This window comes from Cyprinodon tularosa, unplaced genomic scaffold, assembly GCF_016077235.1.
Source record: "Cyprinodon tularosa strain WSP-4 unplaced genomic scaffold, ASM1607723v1 ctg68, whole genome shotgun sequence".
Lineage (NCBI taxonomy): Eukaryota > Metazoa > Chordata > Actinopteri > Cyprinodontiformes > Cyprinodontidae > Cyprinodon > Cyprinodon tularosa.
In genome coordinates, this window is record NW_024039429.1 from 340,748 (window position 1) to 361,519 (window position 20,772).

The 20,772-nt window shown below is 36.6% G+C and overlaps 1 protein-coding gene across 3 annotated transcripts in view; it reads right to left on the bottom strand.

Annotated features, from left to right (window-relative positions):
- The window catches only part of LOC119771577 (disks large-associated protein 2-like), a 156,186-nt gene that overhangs the window by 63,688 nt on the left and 71,726 nt on the right, over window positions 1-20,772 (bottom strand). For all 3 annotated transcript variants that reach the window (XM_038267658.1, XM_038267659.1, XM_038267660.1), the window contains one exon: window positions 5,364-6,514. In XM_038267658.1, the coding sequence (XP_038123586.1) occupies window positions 5,364-6,514 (1,151 nt within the window). The remainder of the gene's footprint in view (window positions 1-5,363; window positions 6,515-20,772) is intronic.

The following is a 20,772-nucleotide window of genomic DNA, read 5'->3' on the forward strand; positions in this document are numbered from 1 at the left end:
GTGCAGAAGCTGATTGCTTTTTTTGATTCTGGCATTAAAGATTGTCTCTCCATTCCTCTACTCCTATTCTGTTCATGAACAAGATCAGCTCCTGCACAAATTTCTCCTCTCCCTCTCTTTCAATTTATTGAATCTAATCACAGAGCAGTGACCTCGACTGAAATATGAAGGACAAGAAATCCTGAAACTCCTAAAATGAAAAAACAAAAGTAATTAACCATACACAGCAAATAATTTTAGGTTCTCACACAAACAGAAGTGCATCCACCCATCCATAATGCACAAACTAAGACAGCAGAAAAAAAGAGACTAATTTTCATCATAATGTGCAGCCGTTGATCACCGGGGACTGTAGTTAACAAGCAAGCAATCAGTTATTGAGGCTGTGCACCAGCTCATTAGCACCACTGTTAGAGCTCATATTATGGATATACCTGAAAAGACCTGCTCTGCTGTGCCTCTGAGGCTGCTAGATAGACAAGGTGCTTTATGGCCTCATTAGTTACTATAACACCAAAGAGAGTTTGTATGAAAATAACCTTTGGATAAAAAATTTAATCCATTCAAAAGGTAATTTGGTTACACCAGGGTGAGCAAGTCAACTCTTACTTTCTAGGAAAATTATATTTGAAAACTTAATTTTCAGATGAATAACAGCCCAAGATGGAAAATGCGGAGACTTAGTTCTGGGATTTAATTTGTTCCCTTGCGACATTTCAGTAAACTAATGGAGATATTGAGGAATAATATGATTTCACATTCTGCTTTTATTCCCTGTTAGAACTTAACTTAATAATTACTTATTGAAAAGCAGTACCTTACAGATATAATAAGAATTTGAGAAAAATTAAACGTTTTTGCATTACAAAATAAATTAATTGTATCTTAGAGCGAAAGTGACGTCAGATGTTGGAGTTTGCCCTGCAACCGAAGGGTTGTCGGTTCAAATCTCTGCTTTTAGTATTGTTGTGTCCTTGGGCAATACACTTCACCCGCATTGCTTAACATTGATCAGAGGGCCGGTGGCGCCAGTGGGAAGCTATATGGTCCGGTCCTGACTGGAAAAAAGTGCTATTTAATTACAGGCTATTTACCATTTATTGAGATTTTATGTGAAAAGACCAACAGAAAGGGTTTTCTACAATTAAAACTGAATTAAAAAACTGGTTCCAAACATTTGTTATTAGCACTAAATTGGATTTCATTTAGAGGCTTTTGAGTAAAGAGAGTTAAATACAAACATAGAAGTTTTATGATTTTTATTTGTTAATCAAAATAATCACAAACCTTGTTCTTGTACTGGAAAGTTGCATTATACGCTGCTTTTTATTTATGAAAATAACATAACATTTCAGCACACCTATATCACCCAGACTAAGCAAAACTCAAAATGTCTTAAAAAAAAACTTGAATCCAAAGTAAAGTAAAGTCTGCTCTCTGTGTATTGTGCAGTGGACACACTGGACAAAAAAGAAGATTACCCACCCTAGCTGCCTGCAGAAAAGCTAAGGATTCTTCATAAAGAGACCTCTAATTACCTCTAATTATTTTAGTTAAACTACCCTGTACAGGATGACAATGAAACCACAGTTTTGTGCATCTTTTCTTATCAGGTAATCAACAACTTGAGATGCTAGACTGAAAGAAGCTGCTGTGCAACTTGCTCAGCAGCTAGGTATTAGAGGTCGAGCCCCATTTGACTTTTAAATCTCTGATAATCAGGTGGTACACCAACTTATTCGTTTTGATTAAAGTTACCCTCTTTATTAGTAATTGCCCCCTGGACTTGTTTATGTTATTTAATGACCTACTGTACCAACCTATAATTGTGCACAATGTTTTTATTGACATTGCCATTACGGGGCACTTAAACAGCTACTGGTTAATGCAAATCTTTTTCTCTTTTTAATTGTAATTGAAATAGTAATATTAATATAACATACCATCCATTTAAATGGAACTGTATATTTGACTCCATTGAAAGTGTATAGATTGCTTTGTATAGCCAGCAATGCATTCATATTTTAAGATTTATGTATTTTTTAAATCCACAAGGACATTAAAAATTCCTCAGGTATTTTGAGTTTACTTTGTTTATTTCTTCTTGTATTTATTACTCAGAGTGCTCCTCACAAGCTTCAGTGATTGCTTGCAACAGTTGTTAACCTAGGGTGAATGCCCTTCGAAGGGTGGTCAAAAAGATCACAGAAGGTGCTCAATGTTTTCCACTGCAAGTTTTTTAAACACAGCTACAGCATACACACCAAGGTGTTTGATTGGCACTTTTTCCATTTCATACAGAACTTTGTGCAAGAGAGGGTCCCCACAGAGTTAAACTGCTCCAAAACTGAGGCCATGCTGATCAGAACACCTCACCAGGTTCAATCTTCAACTATGACGACTGTTTTCTTTTCTGGACAAGACATCCCCTTTTCCACCATAGTTACAAATCTTGGACTTAGAATGGATTCTCAACTTACTTTTGAAAATCACATTAAGCATCTGTTTAAAATCTGTTTCCTTCATCTTCGTAATATCTCCAAAATTTGTCCGTTTCTTTCTTTTTCTGATGCTGAGACTCTCGTTCATGCATTTGTCCCCTCCAGGTTAGACTACTGCAACTCTCTGTTTGTTGGAATCCATAAAAAACATCTTCAAAAGCTCCAATACATTCAAAACAGCGCAGCCAGGATTCTCTTGAGGGCCCGCAAATCTGCCCATATTACACCTATTCTGCATGACCTTCACTGGCTTCCCATCACCTGCAGAATTCAATACAAAATCGCGCTCATCACCCATCAGTGTTTAAACGGATCCTCACCGGATTATCTGAAGGACCTTCTCACTCCACATTCATCCACCAGATCTCTTCGATCACAAGACTGCAACTTCCTTCACCTTCCTCGCTCCAGATTAAGGTCCATGGGAGATCGGGCCTTCGCTGTCGCTGCCCCCCGTCTCTGGAACTCTCTCCCAGATCATCTGAGAGCTCCACAACCACTGATTGATTTTAAAAGAGGCTTGAAGACTTTTTTATTTAAGCAAGCCTATTCTGCCTCCACATGATTTTTATGATGTTTTTTTTTATCTTTGATTTTATTTGCACTGTGTAGATTGCACTGTTGCACTTTGAGATTTTTGTTAATGACCACATGATTTTTATGATGATGATTTTTATCTTTGATTTTATTTGCACTGTGTAGCACTTTGAGATTTTTGTTAATGAAAAGTGCGGTACAAATTGGATTTATTATTATTATTATTATTATTACACGTGGACACATTCACTCCCACAAAAGATAATAACAGCAAAATCCTGTTTCTATTAGGTGGAAATGTCCAGTTAGTCTATTTTTATCAATATATATCAAGCACCAAGAATATACGTTCCTAATTCAGAGGGATACAACTTATTGAGGGAAGAAAAAGCTTACTACCAGCCTGTATACATGTCCTTTAATGTAATAAAACATTTAAAATTACTCATAAAAGAACCCAGAAAATAAAATCTAATATATCTGACGAACAAACTGGTCATTAGCCACCACCATTGCACAAATCTCCCCTTTCATTTTCTCACTAAAGAGGCTTCTCTCTCTGAACATGCTTAGAACAGATTGTGCCCATGTGCCACCTGCAGCCTCTTCACTTGCCCAACACAGAAAGCCTGCCAAAGCATGCCTTCCCATTAAAGGACTCCATATAGCACAGACAGAATAACAGCTTCTATTTTCATGTGCAACTGTGAATCCTAAAGCCTCTAAATATTACCTCTGCAATCAAGCATGGATCTGAAATTCAAGACAACGTCTTATCATTATTTAAAGCGCTTGCTATAGATAAACACAAAGTTTTTAACCATGATTTACTACCTCAGTGCTAATATTTGATGAATGAGTGAAAGGACTTGAGCTCAAACAGTAAACAGTTTCCACTTAAGGGAACACACAAACAACCTTATGCAAGGGTTAATTGTTTAATTGTTTAAGTGTCTGTCTCCTTTCCCCTTGCTCCCTTCTAGATTCCTCTGTCCACACCTGCTCCCAGTCTGCTGATTAGCCTGGTCTTTGTTTCTGTGTCTAATATATATACACCTCCTGTTCAGTCAGTCATTTCTTTGCTCTTGTTCTTCAGTCTCTGCTTTTCGGTCCTCCTCTCAAACTTCCACCAAACCTGACAGAAATATTGTATTATTTTATTTTGACACTTTACAGCCTCCATAAATCTTAGGCGCTACATGAATGGCGCTCAATGAATCTGAAAATTACCTTACCCCTGACCCCCACTTTGGGAAACCCCACTTTAGGCTAGCTAATAATTCACATAACGACACATAGACTGAGAAAAAAAATTGTTTTCTCACTAAAGAAATTTAAAAATATATATATTTTTACCAGTTGAACAGTTAGTAGGAATCATTCTCATTTCTTTACTGGCGTGTAAAAGAATTTTAGTAATATGTGATATAAATGAAAGATGACATATCCTCCCACTTACTTGTTCTGTATGCCCTATTGTCTCCTATTGACTTTCATTGAATTTTTGTTATTTTTGACCCCTTCTATGCCTTAACCCTGACAATAATCCTACACCTAACCACTGCATACCTCACCCTAACCTTAACCTAAACTCAATTCACACTTCAGTCCCTGATCTGGCCATTAAAAAAAAAGGAAATGAAAAGCAGCTAAATGTCCTCAATTGTCCTCGGTTTGAATGTAAAACCAGAAAAATGGTCTCTACTCTGATGCCAAAACAAAAACACCAACTTAAACAAATACACTCTCCCATGATCGATGCACACACCCCTCCAGACAGTCAAAAAGACAATCAGCCAATTTGATTGGCTGCACTTGCACTACCTGCACTTTTCAACATACATTTCTATTTATGCACACACCACATTATTCACATGTGTATTAACTGGAATTGCATTAAAACAATAATGACCCTGATAATTAATGAATCATATCAACATAAAAAAAATGCTACTGTTTGCCTGGTATTTCAGTGTCCTTGAAATTCATGGGTATTTTCTGAAGACTGAGTCTAGACAGACCGGTTTTAATAAGAATTAATAACATTAGGCGAGGTTGAAAAGCTTTATAGACATTTTCTCAAATGTGTTATAATGGAGCAGTGTCTTAAACATCACTGGTGAGTCAGCTAAACTCTACTTCATCACAATACATTTGTAAATTGATAAATAAAATATAGAGGGTTATTTTACTTTATAGACAAGTTTAATTTTTAAAATGTATTACAATATAATTGTTATTATGAGTTTGAGGCCAAATATTGTAATCAATATATCTTTTTAAATATACCATAAAGATAAACGGTGGCAAATGAAGTTCACTCACCTGAAGGTAGTGACATGCTCGAGATGTTTTGAGTTCTGTGTGCATCATGGGTTTGTCTAAATTAAGTGATGACTTCCTGTAGGCCTCCTTGGCTTGGCTGACTGTTAGTGTCGACCAGGAGCTCCTCTTCATAAATTTGCCCTCAGGTGCCATAGCCATGCTTTCACAGGCTGAGCACTTGACATCATTGTTACTCTTGGAGCCCTTGAGCGACATTTGTCCAAAGTGATGGCTATGCATGGAGTCTGGGTAGCAGTGGCTGACATGTTCCCCATGGTGTCTTGACATCACACTAGGTGTGCGGTAGGTGCTGTCACTGTCCAAGTTGTCATCGGAGCTCCACCAACCTCCCGAACGGTGCTTACGGTCTTTGCTTTTGCTCCTCTTGCTCCCGTGTTTTGTGGAGTGATGACCATGGTGGTAATAAGACCCTGCTCCTCCTCCAACAATATCAGCCTTTGTGCCATTCATCTTTGATGACCCCTCCAAGGAGTGGGACTTGGTGAAGAGCTTCTGAACAGAATGAACAAGGTGTCTGATACGGCCGGGACTCTCGCTGCGTTGCTCAGTGGTTGTAGAGGTGCGCTGGTACTGTAGCGTGTGGAACCCATCGCGGTGGAGGGGCATCTGCTTCTCAAACTGGTCTAACAGATTAGCTGGAAGGCGATTGCTTTTGGTGCCGGCATGGTGGGAGGAGGCAGCAGCTGCTGCCGCTGCAGCAGCAACAGCAGGTGAGGTGGCAGAGGCTGTAATGGCAGCACAGTCTTCCCGTGTGGCAGAGTCGTAATACTGAGAGCTGTAGTGCATTCTGGGGAAGGTACTGCTGGAGATGTGGTCAGATGCAGCTGTTGGGGGCATCATGACAGGGGACATCATCATGCAGTCGGAGTGGATGGAGCTCCTGGGTGAGTACCGGTGGTGAAAGTCCACAGGGCAGCTCTCTGTGGGACTGAGCAGGTATGATGGGTGGCGGGAGTCAGAGCCATGGTGGCCATGGAAGTCATGAACGTGGGGATCGTAGTCCAAACCATGAGATAAAGGAATATGATGTTGGGAACGACTGCCTGATAAGCCCTTCATGTTCCTGGCAGAGGCGACACGTCTTCCTTCATTTACCTTTCGAGGTGGGGACCAAGATGTAAACTTCTGGTCTGTTGAAGATAAAAGGAAAGGAGAAAAATCCATGAAAATCATGAAATCAGAAAAGGAATTGCAATAATTAAAATAATTCTTTCAAATTCAAAACTTTATCTTTAGTGTTAATTGTTAATGTTAAAATACAACATTTTTTAACTCCTCCAAGGTGAGTTAGTATGTGTGTTTGTCTGTCTGTCTGTGTACAAGATAACTTGAAAAGTTATAAACAGATTGTAATGACATTTTTACCAAAAGTGTACCTCAGTGCAATGAACAATCTATTACATTTTGGTGATGATCCACATAATAATCTGGATGCAGGATCTTTTAACATTATTTGGCGGAACAAGCAGTTCGCCCCTAAACCAGAAGGCGGTAGCAGTGACTATTGAGAGCTTCAGCAGCGGAATAAGACAAGAACAGAATAAAGTGAGGCATGCTTTGCTTGAATTATTGATCTGCTGATCAAAAAAGAAAGCAGAGGGAATGGATAAGGTAAGAGCAAAACATTTGAAAATGATCCAGATCATGTGCAAGTTTTACAATAGTCACAATATGGGGCAAATTCTGCTGCTTAGTGGAGGTCTGCGCTCTGCAAGTTCTTTTCTAATTTATTACTATAATTCTTTATACACATCTGACAGTGATCCATGCATGTAAATAAGGGTTATTGTCTTTCCTGGTATGTAGGTTCCTTGACCTAATTAATCTCTATTTCAGCGGCTTAAAACTTTCCTTTTTGATAAAGCTTATAGTTAGAGTGGCTCAGGTTATCCTGAGCTTTCTCTATAATTATGCTGCTATAGGTTTAGGCTTCTGGAGGACAAAGGGTGCTGTGACGGTGCTGCAGGACAAGCAGCAGTCTTGCAAGCAAAGCGTTAAATCCCTGCTGTGTCTGTCTTGTAATTCTTTCCGTTGGCCATCATCCGACTGATGGTGGTTGGAGAGCCACAACAAGGTACTAAAATGCCTCTGTACATCTGCCTCGTTTTTGTTAGCGAGATCCAAGACAGCTGTGGCTATACTATCTTGCAATCATTAGTAATTTAATATGTGCATGATTGGATGGATAACTGAGTATCTAAAGGGCTATTTGAACTATATAAAGCTTTATACAAATGAAGGCCATTACAGTCAGTATTAAGACTATGTAAAGCTCAATCAACTACTTCTAAATGCAGTTAAAACATTGAAAGCAAATTTTGAAAATAAGGTTTTGATATTATAAAAATGTTACTGTCACCTAAGTTTAATGTCTAGAGGTATTGTAGGTTTATTTATTTTAATATGATGTTTCAATTCATTTTTTCTATAAGTATTATTGTTTTAAACACTGAACACCACCATATAGATCTTTGTCTTTTCACCTCTGAACCGAGACACATTATATCAATACATATGTCTGTATTATAAATATACATTATGCAGAAATGAACTATTCTTGACATACAATACAAAGACCAGATGCGGTTTATTATATCTTAAGTACAGTAACAACCATATATATTATTTTAGAATAGGGAATGGGAGTAAAATAGTTATCTTCTTTTTTGTTTAGCCAAATTGACTTCCGATTATGTATAGATGCAAAAGTATTGCATAAAAGTTTCATGTTTATACATATGCTGCAGAATAGATCTCTGTTTAATATTTGTTGGTTTCTTTTGCCAGCATGGGGTACACAGTATGCAGATTAGTTTGTGACACAATGCTTTATATATGTATATATTGTGATTGTATGGCTTAAAATAAATAAACCAGATCAAATTAAATCTACTAATAAGATATGGGGCTTTTCTAACTGACAGAGCAAATCAGAAGAATGTATCTAACACTTCTTTTAACAGTAGAACTTGTGCCTACAGCTTCCTGCAAAGAAATTATAGTCTGATTCATAAAATGAAAGGATGTGATCAGGGCCCTTATGTACACACTGGAGCACCTGAAGTGTGTGCCATTCCTCCATAATTAATTAAGTTCGCTGCAGTGGGAAACCCCAGTCTGAAACAGGGTACTTCATCTTACATAACATTCGGGATCTCTAAATCTTGCACACTGTTTCAAAGGAGCCAAAAATAAAAAGCACAGTTGCCATGGTAACTACCGCTTCAACCTCGGAATTGTAGCTGGATTTTCAAGGCTGTGCAGAGTTTTGGTAGGTCTCAGTCGCAGAATGGGTGAGGGAAAATACAATAGAATGCAGTGTGGCACAGATTCTTTATTCTTAAAGCCACGGCTAGATCTGGGCAAAATCCACAATGTTTGAATAGATTTAGAAATATTTGAGAATGTATTATCGTGTTTCAATTCTAGTTCTTCCTACAAACTGTAACTGCAAGCAGCAGCATCAAGACCTCATGTAAAATAAATAGTTGTATTCCAACTCTTTACAGTTTTATCCAAAGTTTTGTCCCTAGAGGAAAGATTTTGAGCAGAGATGAATATCATATTTGACACCATTGTGTAATTTCATACCCAGTGCAACCGATTTTTAAGTTAATTTGTTTGTTTGACCTTAAAAAGAAAAGGTATTCAAGGAAAACCATGTTGATATAATGATAACAATGGGGTCATATTAATTGTTCTTTGGTCACTGCTTTTTAATATCATCAGCTGCCATCCAATCTCTCCCAATGTTAAAGTTTATCCTCACTATTTGGCAAATTTAAAACCTCTATGACAATCCCTTCCATTAGTTTTGAATTAAATAGCTTTTCAAATCCTGTGCTACGATTCCTCATTTTATGGTACCTAAATTTCTTTACTTCAGACTTTGCAGAGAATATATTGCTTCTGTCAATAGATTCGTGATACTTTCTTACCAAACATAGTAATTTTCTACTCAATAAGCCTCACACTGGCTACCAGTAAATAGTCAGGCCCCTGACTATTTAGATCAGCTTTTTTATCTAGACACTCAACATGTTACAAAGTTAAATACATAACTGGAAAAGCTTTCAAATGAAGCATGAAGTGGGGGGATTAAAGGGGAGTAAAGAAGGTCACACAAGTAACTGTTTCTGAACTAGTGACCTCAGTTTGACACTTTGGAAGAATGACTCGAACACTTATGGTAAAACTTTATTTGATAATGCGTTTGGAGCAGAACACAGCCACACAACTGAGGCTCTATCAGGTAATCTCATTCTTTCAAATATTCAATTGGCAAACCATTCTAAGTCCTGGAGAGATGTCATTGTGTTAATTTGTATCTAGAAAAGAACACACAGATAAAACCTTCAAACGTTTGCAGTTTGCATCTCAAATTTAGATTTTCAAACTATGTGCAGATTTTTTTCATCAGTAGGGGAGAAACAAAAGTAAAAGTCGTTCAGGAACGGGAGGAACCTAAAGATCAAAATCAAAGACGAGCGTCTTGATTTGAAAGTGAAATTATTGAGGGAAAAGGAATAGCTGCTAGGTTACTACTGTACTTGTTCATGCTAAAAGCCAATTGGTTCCAGTTTGAACTCCTGACATAATATGTTTCATGATTCTATAATAAGTTTCCTTTTTAAGTTTTCAGTTATACTTCTATTCACTTCTTTTTGTGTTTTCTAATTTATTGGTTTCATTTTTTATTTTGTGTTGTTTTCTGGTTATGGTTTTTGCTTCCGTTGCCCTTTGGATTATGAAACCTACAGGAAACCACTTTGCTTCGGTCTCTGCTTTTGGGTCCTCAAGAAATCTCCACACAACCTGAAAATATGTATTTTCTTTCAAATGCTTTATCTTTCCTGTCAACCAATGATATAATATTTGAATGTCCATGTACTTCATTCCCTTTTCAAAATCAGAATTTGAAAGGATCTAATCTTATACTCATTAACAGATAAAGCTGAGATGAAATACAGATAACTAGGAAAAAAATTATGAAATATTGCTAATTCATGAATAATTAATGTTGTAATTCAAATGTAACACCTAATTTTGATCCCCCAGGCTTCTCTGTTCATTACCTGGTTATCTGTCAGAATAGAGTACTGTACAAGAACATCAGAAATGATGTATCACTGCATGCTAATACGAATGTTACATCTGACTCTGGGATTCAAAAGCCACACGGCATCTGTTTGCACATTCAGAAAGAAATGTAATCTTTTCTTTCTGCTCTCACCACAGGATTCTGATTACAGAAATTATCTTGAGGTAGCTTGATTTCCTCATAATAAGCTGTTTAGAGAGTTTTATTTCAGCCATGATTAGGATTTTAATACCAAATAATTTGAAAAGAGCAGTCAATGCATCATATTGATTGGAGGGGTGGAGAAACTTAAAAGGGAGAAAAACTATTAGGAAAGCAATACTGTTAGTGATTCTAATTAATTAGTCAGTAATTTGATATTGGTAGAACTACAACTATTGTCAGTATCATACAACAGTTTTTAATCACTTATGCCACTTGAGTAGAAACCATCAATCATACTGCTGTCAAACCCACCTTCATTATTTATTAGCTGAATAATGATGATTGGAAATTTGATTGGTTTCACTAGAGTAGCTACCATAAACATTGGCAGAATCATCAGAGTTTATCCTGAACGTATGACAATAGCCCAACTCCAGCAAACGTCATACAAATAGTTTGCTATAAACTTATTCAGTGTCTAAAAACACTATAACTTAGTTAGGCTTTTCTCAAAACTTGGGCTGAAACCATTATTCGATTATTAAAGTAATCATTTACTGGAGTGTAGAGACTAAAATTTGCCTTTAGCAACAGAGCAACCCACGTTGAGCAGCAATTATATCTAAAAGTATTTAAAAAAAAAAAAAGTGTAATCATTTTGCAATTCAGGTAAAAATCTTTTTCCTTTGTCAATATGCTCTATCTAAAACTCCTCAATTGGAAAAGTTTTATTTTCACTTAGTATGATTTCACAAAAAGTCTTCTTTAACGAACCTTTTGGCTATCTGATCATTAATCGATTAATAAAAAAAAAAAATGCTGGTCAGATGAATCGATTTGCAAAATAATCATTTTCTAAAATCTTTTAGTTGGATGAATTTCAGTAAGCAGCTATTGTTTGAAATCCAAACACTAAAATGCAAAATCATAATTCATAGCAAAACTTTCCTATTTATACAGAGAGAGAGAGAGAACAGTAGAGAAGCAGTAAGTGCTTGCCACAAATCTGTTGTGACAATATGTAGATGGTGTAAGTAAGATGCAAGTGCTTATATCACAGAACAGCCTGTTGTTAGTTTAAGACAGGATGAATTGTTCCCTTAGTGCTCAGTGCCATGATATATATGCATCACAGCCTTCTGCAACGAAAAGTAACAGACAGAGACCGATGCACCTGCCTCAAACAATAAGGGAAGTGATGTCAAGATAAGGAATGCCAGCCGACTCATGAACCTGTCTAGAAAAAAATGAACCGTGTCACATAGCTGTCTCTGGATCGCCTTTGGGCAGCAGCAAGGAAGCTTTACTCAGCTCTGTCTTGGTCAATACCTCCCACTCTACTAGCAAAGAGATGACACAGCTTTGTTGCACATTTAGCCTCCAGCTCATCTGCCTTAGAGATAGTTTTGATAGTTTATTTGAACAGATGTCATTTCTCTAACAATTACAACAAACCAGTGTAAGCTAGCTTAGGATGCCTTTGTGCCCTCACACGGAAATGCATAGGTATTTGCCTGTATATAACTTAGATTGTATATTGCTTATATCTAGCAAGGTGTATATACAAGAAAATAGATATTTAATCACTCTGATATTTTGCAAGTTCTCCCACTAATCATGGAGGGGTATGAAATTGTCATTGCAGGTGCATGTCCACAATGAGAGACATGATCTAAATGAAAATCAAGAAATCAAGATGTTTTTTAACCATTTATTTATATGATACAGCTGCAAATAAGTATTTGAACACCTGTCTATCAGCTACAATTCTGACCCTCAAGACCTCTTAGTCTGTATTCAAAATGTCCACCTCCACTCCCTTTATTTTTCTAAATTAGATGCACCTGTTTGAGGTCATTAGTTGCATAAAGAGACCTGTCAAGCCCATACATTCAGTAAGAACCCAACTACTAACATGGCCAAGAACAAAGACCTGTCCAAAGACACTAGAGACAAAATTGTTCATCTCCACAAGGATGAAAAGGGATACAAGGAAATTGGAAACAGCTTGATGAAAAAAGGTCCACTGTTGGAGCAATCATTAGAAAATGGAAGAAGCTATAAATGACTGTCAGTCTCCCTCGGACTGGGGCACAATGCAATATTTCACCTTATGGGGTCTCAATGATCCTTAGAAAGGAGAGAGATCAGCACAGAACTACAGCTGGTTGATGACCTGAGAAGAGTTGGGACCACCATTTCCAAGGTTATTGTTGGTAATACACTAAGATGTGATGGTTTGAAATTATGGATTGCAGGGAAGGTTCCCCTGCTTAAACCAGTACATATCAATGCCTGTCTCAAGTTTGCCATTGAGTCATGGGAGAAAGTCATGCGGTCAGATGAGACCAAAATAAAACTTTTGGTCATAATTCCACTAACCGTTTTTGGAAGAAGAAGAATGATGAGTACCATCCTACGAACATCATACCCACTGTGAAGCATATATATATATAAAATAGAATGATAAAATAGAATATTTCAGGTGGTTTTTCTTCTACTTATCTTCTGAACAATTTCAATTTCAAATCTGTCAACAGGCTTCTTAGAACTGTACGTGATTGAGGGATATTGTTAGGCAGGATGTACCTCCTTATTATTACAAATTTTGAGGAAAGCTGTTTTAGGCAGTTGTTATTAGATATGATAAGTGCTAATTTGACTGATTAAATTGGTTTAAGTATTTGACTTTTAATTCTCTGTTGCTAATTTATAAGAGGCTATTATTTATTTAGGTTATTCTTGAAGAAAACACTATCCCCTTACACATTCAGAAATACTCTAGGCTGCATAACATCTTGTCCATACTGTCCACAAAGCAATAACAAGCTCACTGCCTTATGCAGCACCTACAATACTTGAATTGTATTTGAGTAACTGGACATTTCCTTGAATGTACTCCAGTCAGCACATGATACAGTTTATAATTTGTCTCCTGTAACAAAAGATAGATAGCATCAAGTAAAGTGAAATTACAGTCATAGTGCGGAGGAAAAAAATGAAGTGGGGAAAGCCTCTCTCTAGTTCCTCCACCCTCTCGGAAACATTATGCCGTTAAGCTAAACCTTTATTGCAGTAAATGCCTGACCAGCGATTTTTTTTCCCCCAAGATGCTTGCATAACTTGGAATAAATGAGTCCTCCCTCCTCCACACTAGTGCACCACTAGCCAAAGGAAAGATGTGAGCAACAGGCAGCTTAGCTGTAGAGTTACAATGCTGAGACAGTACTATTTTATATCACAATGTGGCTGAGAATTGCTTTAAGAAAAATATGGATTGTCTTATAACCCTAAAATTGTGGCTTACTTTAACAGGAATGATTCTTTGGTCACACTATATTAAAAGTTAAGCTAAATTAAGACATTTTCAATAGTCTGGGGTTTGTCCTGTTTTGCTTTTTAAAATTTGCCATTAAACCTGCCGATTAATAAATGCTCACCTGCTAATGCACAACAATAGTTTACCAAGAGGTAAATTATTAATTATAATGTGGAGAAATGATGAGCGAGACAAATAAGTAAATGTTTGTAAAATTTGCAATGGTCTGAGATATTATATACTCATATATTTACACACATACAAACAGCAAAAAAAGTGAGTATTACATAAGTGTGAAGTGCATAAGTGCAACTGAGACCAAATCATACTGCATTGGTTTAAGCTTTGCAGCAAAGTCTGACTTTCACCTTTTGATATCCACCCACTTCCCTCCTACTGCTGCTTTTCTCTCCTCAGAAAGCAGACAGAGCCGGTGGAGTGATAGCACACACCCTGGACAAAGCTATAGCCTCTCTGCATCTTCTCTGTGGCCTTACATGGAAGAAAAACCCTTGTTAGGACCCCATAATCAATCACTGCTAAATGTGCTTGTGAAGCAAACATAAGACAAGGTCTAACACACAGATAAAACGTGCTTTCTCTCAAGGTTTATCCATAAGTCTTAGTATTGAACTATGCATCGATTGTATGATTGCAGTATTTGACTATAACAGAACAATACGTGCACATATATAAGATCAATACAATAAAACATAATCAATTTTGAGGAACAAGTGCAATGGAAATCTTTTGTTTGGGTTCCACCATGAACCTGTTAAAGTAAAACAAAATGAAGCCATGAGAGAATAACTAACCCCATCAATATTTATTCTTCACATCAAATACTAAACTATTGTGTTAGGTTGAGTATATCGCTACCGAAGATAAAATATAGAGGGGGGGACTGGAGTAGGAGGCTTGGCAATAACTCCTACGGTATGTAAACATAGCAAGCTTGTGCTGCCTGGGTGTAAATTGAACATTGAGACACCTGCTGACTGTTTAAGCCAAAATTTCTACCTTAACATATTGCTCTAAAAATTATTTTAACACGTGAGGGAAAACTGTTAAACATAGAATAAATATGTATAATACCTTACCTTGCAATTTACTTATGTTTATTTCTGTGATGTATATTTTTTGCCTATGTATTAAGCAGACATGTGGGAACTTTTAAATTCACCATAAAAAAAAACTCTAGAATTTACATTAAAAGTTGGGAAGCTGCACACGGTTTGGTTGAATAAATTTGCTGAAGCTTTATTAGTAAAATATATAATTTCAATATTAATGATACACCAAAGAAAAATTATTCTACTTGAACTAAAAAAATGCCTTAGGCTGGAATTGAACTCATTATCTTTACGTCACAATGCAGCATTACAAACCACAACTTTCCCCAGGCCACTGTCGTGGCATTTAAGTATTCAATCATACTGCGAGCCTGCACACTTAGTTTGAAACAAAATTAGCTTTTTTTTTTTAAACAGAAAAAAAAGAAAACATAAATATGATGGCTTACAGAGTTAGATTTTAGGAACTAATTTTGAACATTTCACTGTTTTCTTGTCGCAAGGTTGAAAGGTTCATAGCAGTTACTTTCTGGCACAGGTGCACTTTGCAACATATAGGTAGAACAATCTAGTTAATTTGCTGCCATGTAAAAGTAATTTTAAATTATTTTGATGTATGTTTTTACCATCCAAGTAATTGCTTAAGTGTTGGAGGTTGCATTGTTTTGGATGTGGATGAAGCTCTGAAGCAATAACTGACATAATTAACATGTTCAAAGCTTTAGTAGGTAATTTTTTCTGACAAAAAAAAAAACATTGTTGACAAATTTTGATATGTACAAGCAAATGCAACTAATCATGACAAAAGATGTTAAAAACCTTGGAGCAGCAGTATAAGCCACTAGATATAAGATTTTGGAAGCGGTTTCAGAAGATTTGTGAACTTCATTTGAGATTTATTGCTATATAACTGTAATGCACAGTAGAGGAATTAGTTCCAAAGGTTCTGACACTGCATCTGTCCCAGTGAAACCCGTCACTATCATCTATTCTGTCACTTAATAGTGAGCTTGGACCGAGCTCCAAGTGAGGACTTACAAGTAATTGTGGATGGTATTGCTCAGGTAACCTTAGGAGGTGGTATGACACACATTTATGTGGGCCAGGTCTTTAGCCTGAACTGTGATGACTTCCCTCAGGCAGAGGAGTTACTAATTGTACGTTTATTAGATAAAAAAAAATGTGGTCAAATACAGCATGATCTCCAAAAAAAATATCACTTGTAGAGCTTTAAATATGGGAATTCTGTGCTAAACATCTTTATAATCGTGTTGCTGGGGTATTTGTGTCTATAAAAAAGGCAAGTTTCAGTGGACTAAATTTTTTTTTTTTTTTTTTTTAGGATTTTGCAGTGTGATCTTAATCTTGTTTTCCAAGCTCCTTTGGCAACTGTTGGTACATTTGTAATGGTTAAAACTGTCCATGTTGCTGGTACCGTGCTCTGTGAACTGAAAGATAATGTAATCCTTTACTTATTCCCTTTATTCTCATATCTTATCTGTTTCTTAGCATAATCAACCCTATCAAAATATTATGGTAAATAGTTGCAAACTGTACAGGGGAAACTGAACTGTGATAATTTTAACAACTGAAACAATTGGTCATTTTAGTGAAGCATCACTCTGTATTTACAGCTTGTTTTTCAACTGAGCTATTGTCACCACATGTTAATTTGTAATAAAAGCAGGGTCCTCAAATATATCGGTCAATGAAAAAAACAATCATATTTATTAAAACTTGAAAAATTTAAAAATGTTATTAGTGTCGCTTTTATGTACAGCCAAAAATATCTAAATTAATAAGAATAGCCTCATCAAGAGAATCTGCAGGGTTTGCAATGTAGAACAAAGCAAAGAAAGGATAAAAAAAAAGTTAAAATAGCAAAGAGCTGGAATTATTTTTGTTTGCCAACATGATTCTATTTACCTTTGTTTCTTAGTTTTGACTTAGTCTTGTTTATGTAGCTGTCATATAATATGTGATGGTTAAAAGAAAAACTCACTAAATGACACCTAGTCTGCCAAGTTTTGACTGCTCATACATATGTTATTCAGTTTATTAAGTTGAAATAAAAAAATATTAATCTACCCTCTTAATTAAAATTATAAAAGCATTATTTGTAAAATCTCAGCCCATATAAGGTTAGGCCTCTTTCAAACTGATATCCATTATTAGCATTCAATATATGCCTCCCTTTAATCTATGCCTAAATCATCTTCAGGTTTTAAGTGTGTTAAACCATAAATAACTTATCTCATAGTAATTCTGCACTGACAGGAAGTAAACAAATGGCAATTCTGTAACATAATCTATGGCAAGGCTACGAAGTAGTATTAAAAAACACAACCCTTTTGAGCCTTTTTCTTCCTCCGTACCAACATGTTCTCGTGTGGTTCAGAAGAGAGGTTCCACATGTGGGAATTTAGAAGCACACCATTCGCTTAATTAGGCTGCTTTGTCATGTTCAGCTCCATCTGCTCTGAACCTTGATGCAGCAGGGAGCAAAACAAACCTTAAGAAGGTGGAGAACATAAAATCTACAGTAAGGGATGGTTATTTTCCACTACATCCAAAGCTGCATAAGGATGTTGAGCAGCCACTGTGAAAATGATAGCATTTACAGGGTACTTAAAAATACAGATGAGTATAACTGAAGTGTATAGGATACCTCACTGAACTAAAGGTACACATGTTAGATAGGTTGAAACATTTTAATAGTACAGTAAATATAAAATCTTAATAAAAATATCCAAACTTAAAGTTTGAAGGAGACCACTATAAGGTGTCAAAGACAAGAATGAATGAAAATACTTGGGAAAGCAGTGAAGCTGTTTTTCGCATTTATCATCAGATCTTCAGAATTTAGGGTGTGAGAGAAATCTTTTCCCTTTATTCTACTCTCTTTCAACTATGCAGAGCAGAATTAAAAAATAGCTAAATTAATGTGATACTTCACTGAATAATCACATGCACATAAAGCCTCATAATAACCAAGACATGAGCTCATTAGCAGTGCCCTTCACTCCACGAAGCATGCATCTGATTTTTTGAGGCCCTTCCTCTGCAATGCTGCATTTCAGCTGCACTATTTAAAATATTGTCCAGATTCATCTTCAGATAGATTGTATGAAGGTTGCTTAGGCAGGCAGCAATAGTTCTCGATAATGCACACTTTCAAAATATATGAACTTCTGTGAGGAAAAAACATATTCTCATGTATAGAAAGCTAGGTGATTCAGTTGGCACTGTTTGGACCTTGCACACTTTATGTCTCCCAGAATGACTTTACCAGACAAATGGTAGCAAAAGCCCTTTTGAACATTAGCTGTATAAATCCAGTGGAAAAAAAACAAAACACTGCAAGGCCTATACTGTTCTCTCTCAATAATTCACACATGGCAAATTGAGGAACCTCAGCGACAGGTCAGCATGTGCTTACACACATAAGGTGTTATCGTTGAGAGCAAATCCCAGAATGTTTATTTCCCTATTTTAACCTCCTCACCAGCTGGGCTCTGCAACCCTATAAGGAAAGCATTTGTCAGTAAAACTGTAAAATCTGGTGCAATTTGTTTAGTTAGGTTGTTTATCTGATAATGGGGAGTTTCCATTATAGTGAATGAATCAATATTACATAACTACAACTAGAATTGAAAACATATACCGATTTCTTTCAATATTATCACTTTTATTTTCATCAATAAATTCACAAACAAATTGCAAAACTTTAACTGGTAGTAACAGGTGACCAACCATTACCATTGGCTTTAAGATAATTAAGACAGTACTGTTATGCAAAGTCAGAATGTATATAAACTGGCGCTCTTAACTTAATTGACCAAATATGAGAAATATACAGAGCAAATATAAGAAGTAAAGTATTTCCAAGAGATCCATGATAGTTTTGACCTGCATAGCTCCACCTCAGAAAAAAGTCTCCAATGACTTATGAACATGGGAAATACAGTATGTAGTAGCAGTAATCAATCAATCAATCAATCAATCAATCAATCAATCAATCAATCAATCAATCAATTTCTTTATTGTCAACTACAATTTGCATTGTAATCTAGATTTCAGTTTCAGTACAAACTGTTCATCACATACATCACATACTTTGGGATGGGGGGTTGCGGCTGAGAGGAGGAACGTTTACTGAGAACAGCATGCCACAGAACACTGCCGTTGGTGCGTTACTATTACTGCCAAGGCTGCAGTTCTGGGCCCTTCCACCATAACATCCAGGAGAGGTTTGATAAGGTGGAGGCTTGAGCCTTGATTGTTTTCTTGCTGGCTCCACATTGCGAATCCAATATTCCAAATTTGTTGGGCTTTTCCGCCTTGAAGCGAACGTGCACATCCAAGATATTATCCCATCTCACCTTTGAGTTCAACCACCACAGCCAGCCTGTGTCCAATCGCACACAGCATACAGCTCAGCTCACAGTCCTGCTCGTTCACAGCCTTTGTGAATGCGTCAACCGCTGCCTTCAGCCTGATCAATGCCCGAATTGCCGCCGACATCCTCTGTAGTTCTATATATACATCAGGTATCCTCCACATCCAAACAGAAATCAGAAAATCCATACATCTTCGACATCCTCCACTGCACAGCAGCGGTTGCATGAATACTGTACCAGCTGAATCCTCCCCACCCATTTCAAAATTTAAAACACTTAAAAAGACACAGCATTTAACTTTGTCCTCCTATTCTCTCAGCATAGAACAAGGGGCCAGGGCCTGACCTAACACACTGAGATGTTCACTTTGTTGACTTTAGATGCATACAGCAAATAAAAACCAGTTCAAGCAACTTTTTGTAGATAGCATGTATGAATTTGGAAGAACATGTGTTTTTGTGGAGCTTGGATTCTTGTTATGTTACTCACACATTACATTTTTGTAACCTACAACCACTGTGGATAGAATAAGCTCAACAAACTTCACACACCAGAGAAAACATTTGTCCATTAGGTGGCCTGTGAAGTAATTACAAGAAAACAGCTTTCCTAATTGAAAAGTACGGCAGTAATGAGTTTATTAAAATTTTTAACTGAAGAAAAAAATATATTCTAAATAACCCACACTTGATATATATATAGAAGAGCTATATGTGTATGTATATTTTATCTCTTTTTATTCTTATTTTTTATCTTTATTATATTGTATAGTTGGATGTGTGTATATATCATGTAAAACTGTAACTAGAGCGTGTAACAAAAGTAATTTCCCTCTGGGATTATTAAAGTATTTCTGATTCTGATTGATCATTTTAAATTACCTGGTAGCTGAGTCTGATTTAAACATCAAGAAACTTGTTTGATTGGATGATTAATGACCAGCTGACTTTTAAAGATCATGTTAACTAATAAATATAAGAAAGATCTAGCCATATCTACCCCATGCTACCCAGCTCCTGGTGTAGCCTATGAGTATCTCCGACCTTGACTATTGTAACACACTCCTGACTGGTCTCGCAGCCTGTAGGGTAAAACCGTTACCAATGATCCAGAACGCGCCGGCGCGTCTGGTCTTTAATCTGGTCTTCAATTAGCCCAAAAAGTCTCACATCACCCATCTGTTCATCGAGATTCACTAGTAACCCCTGGCTGCTCGTATCAAGTTCAAGTCCCTGATACTACTCTACATAAATTTCATTGCTCTGTACTTGTGACAGTGTGGTGACAATAAAAACACAGAAAAAAAAAAACATTCACTTGAACCCTCTATCAAAGGCTTATGTCACAACTC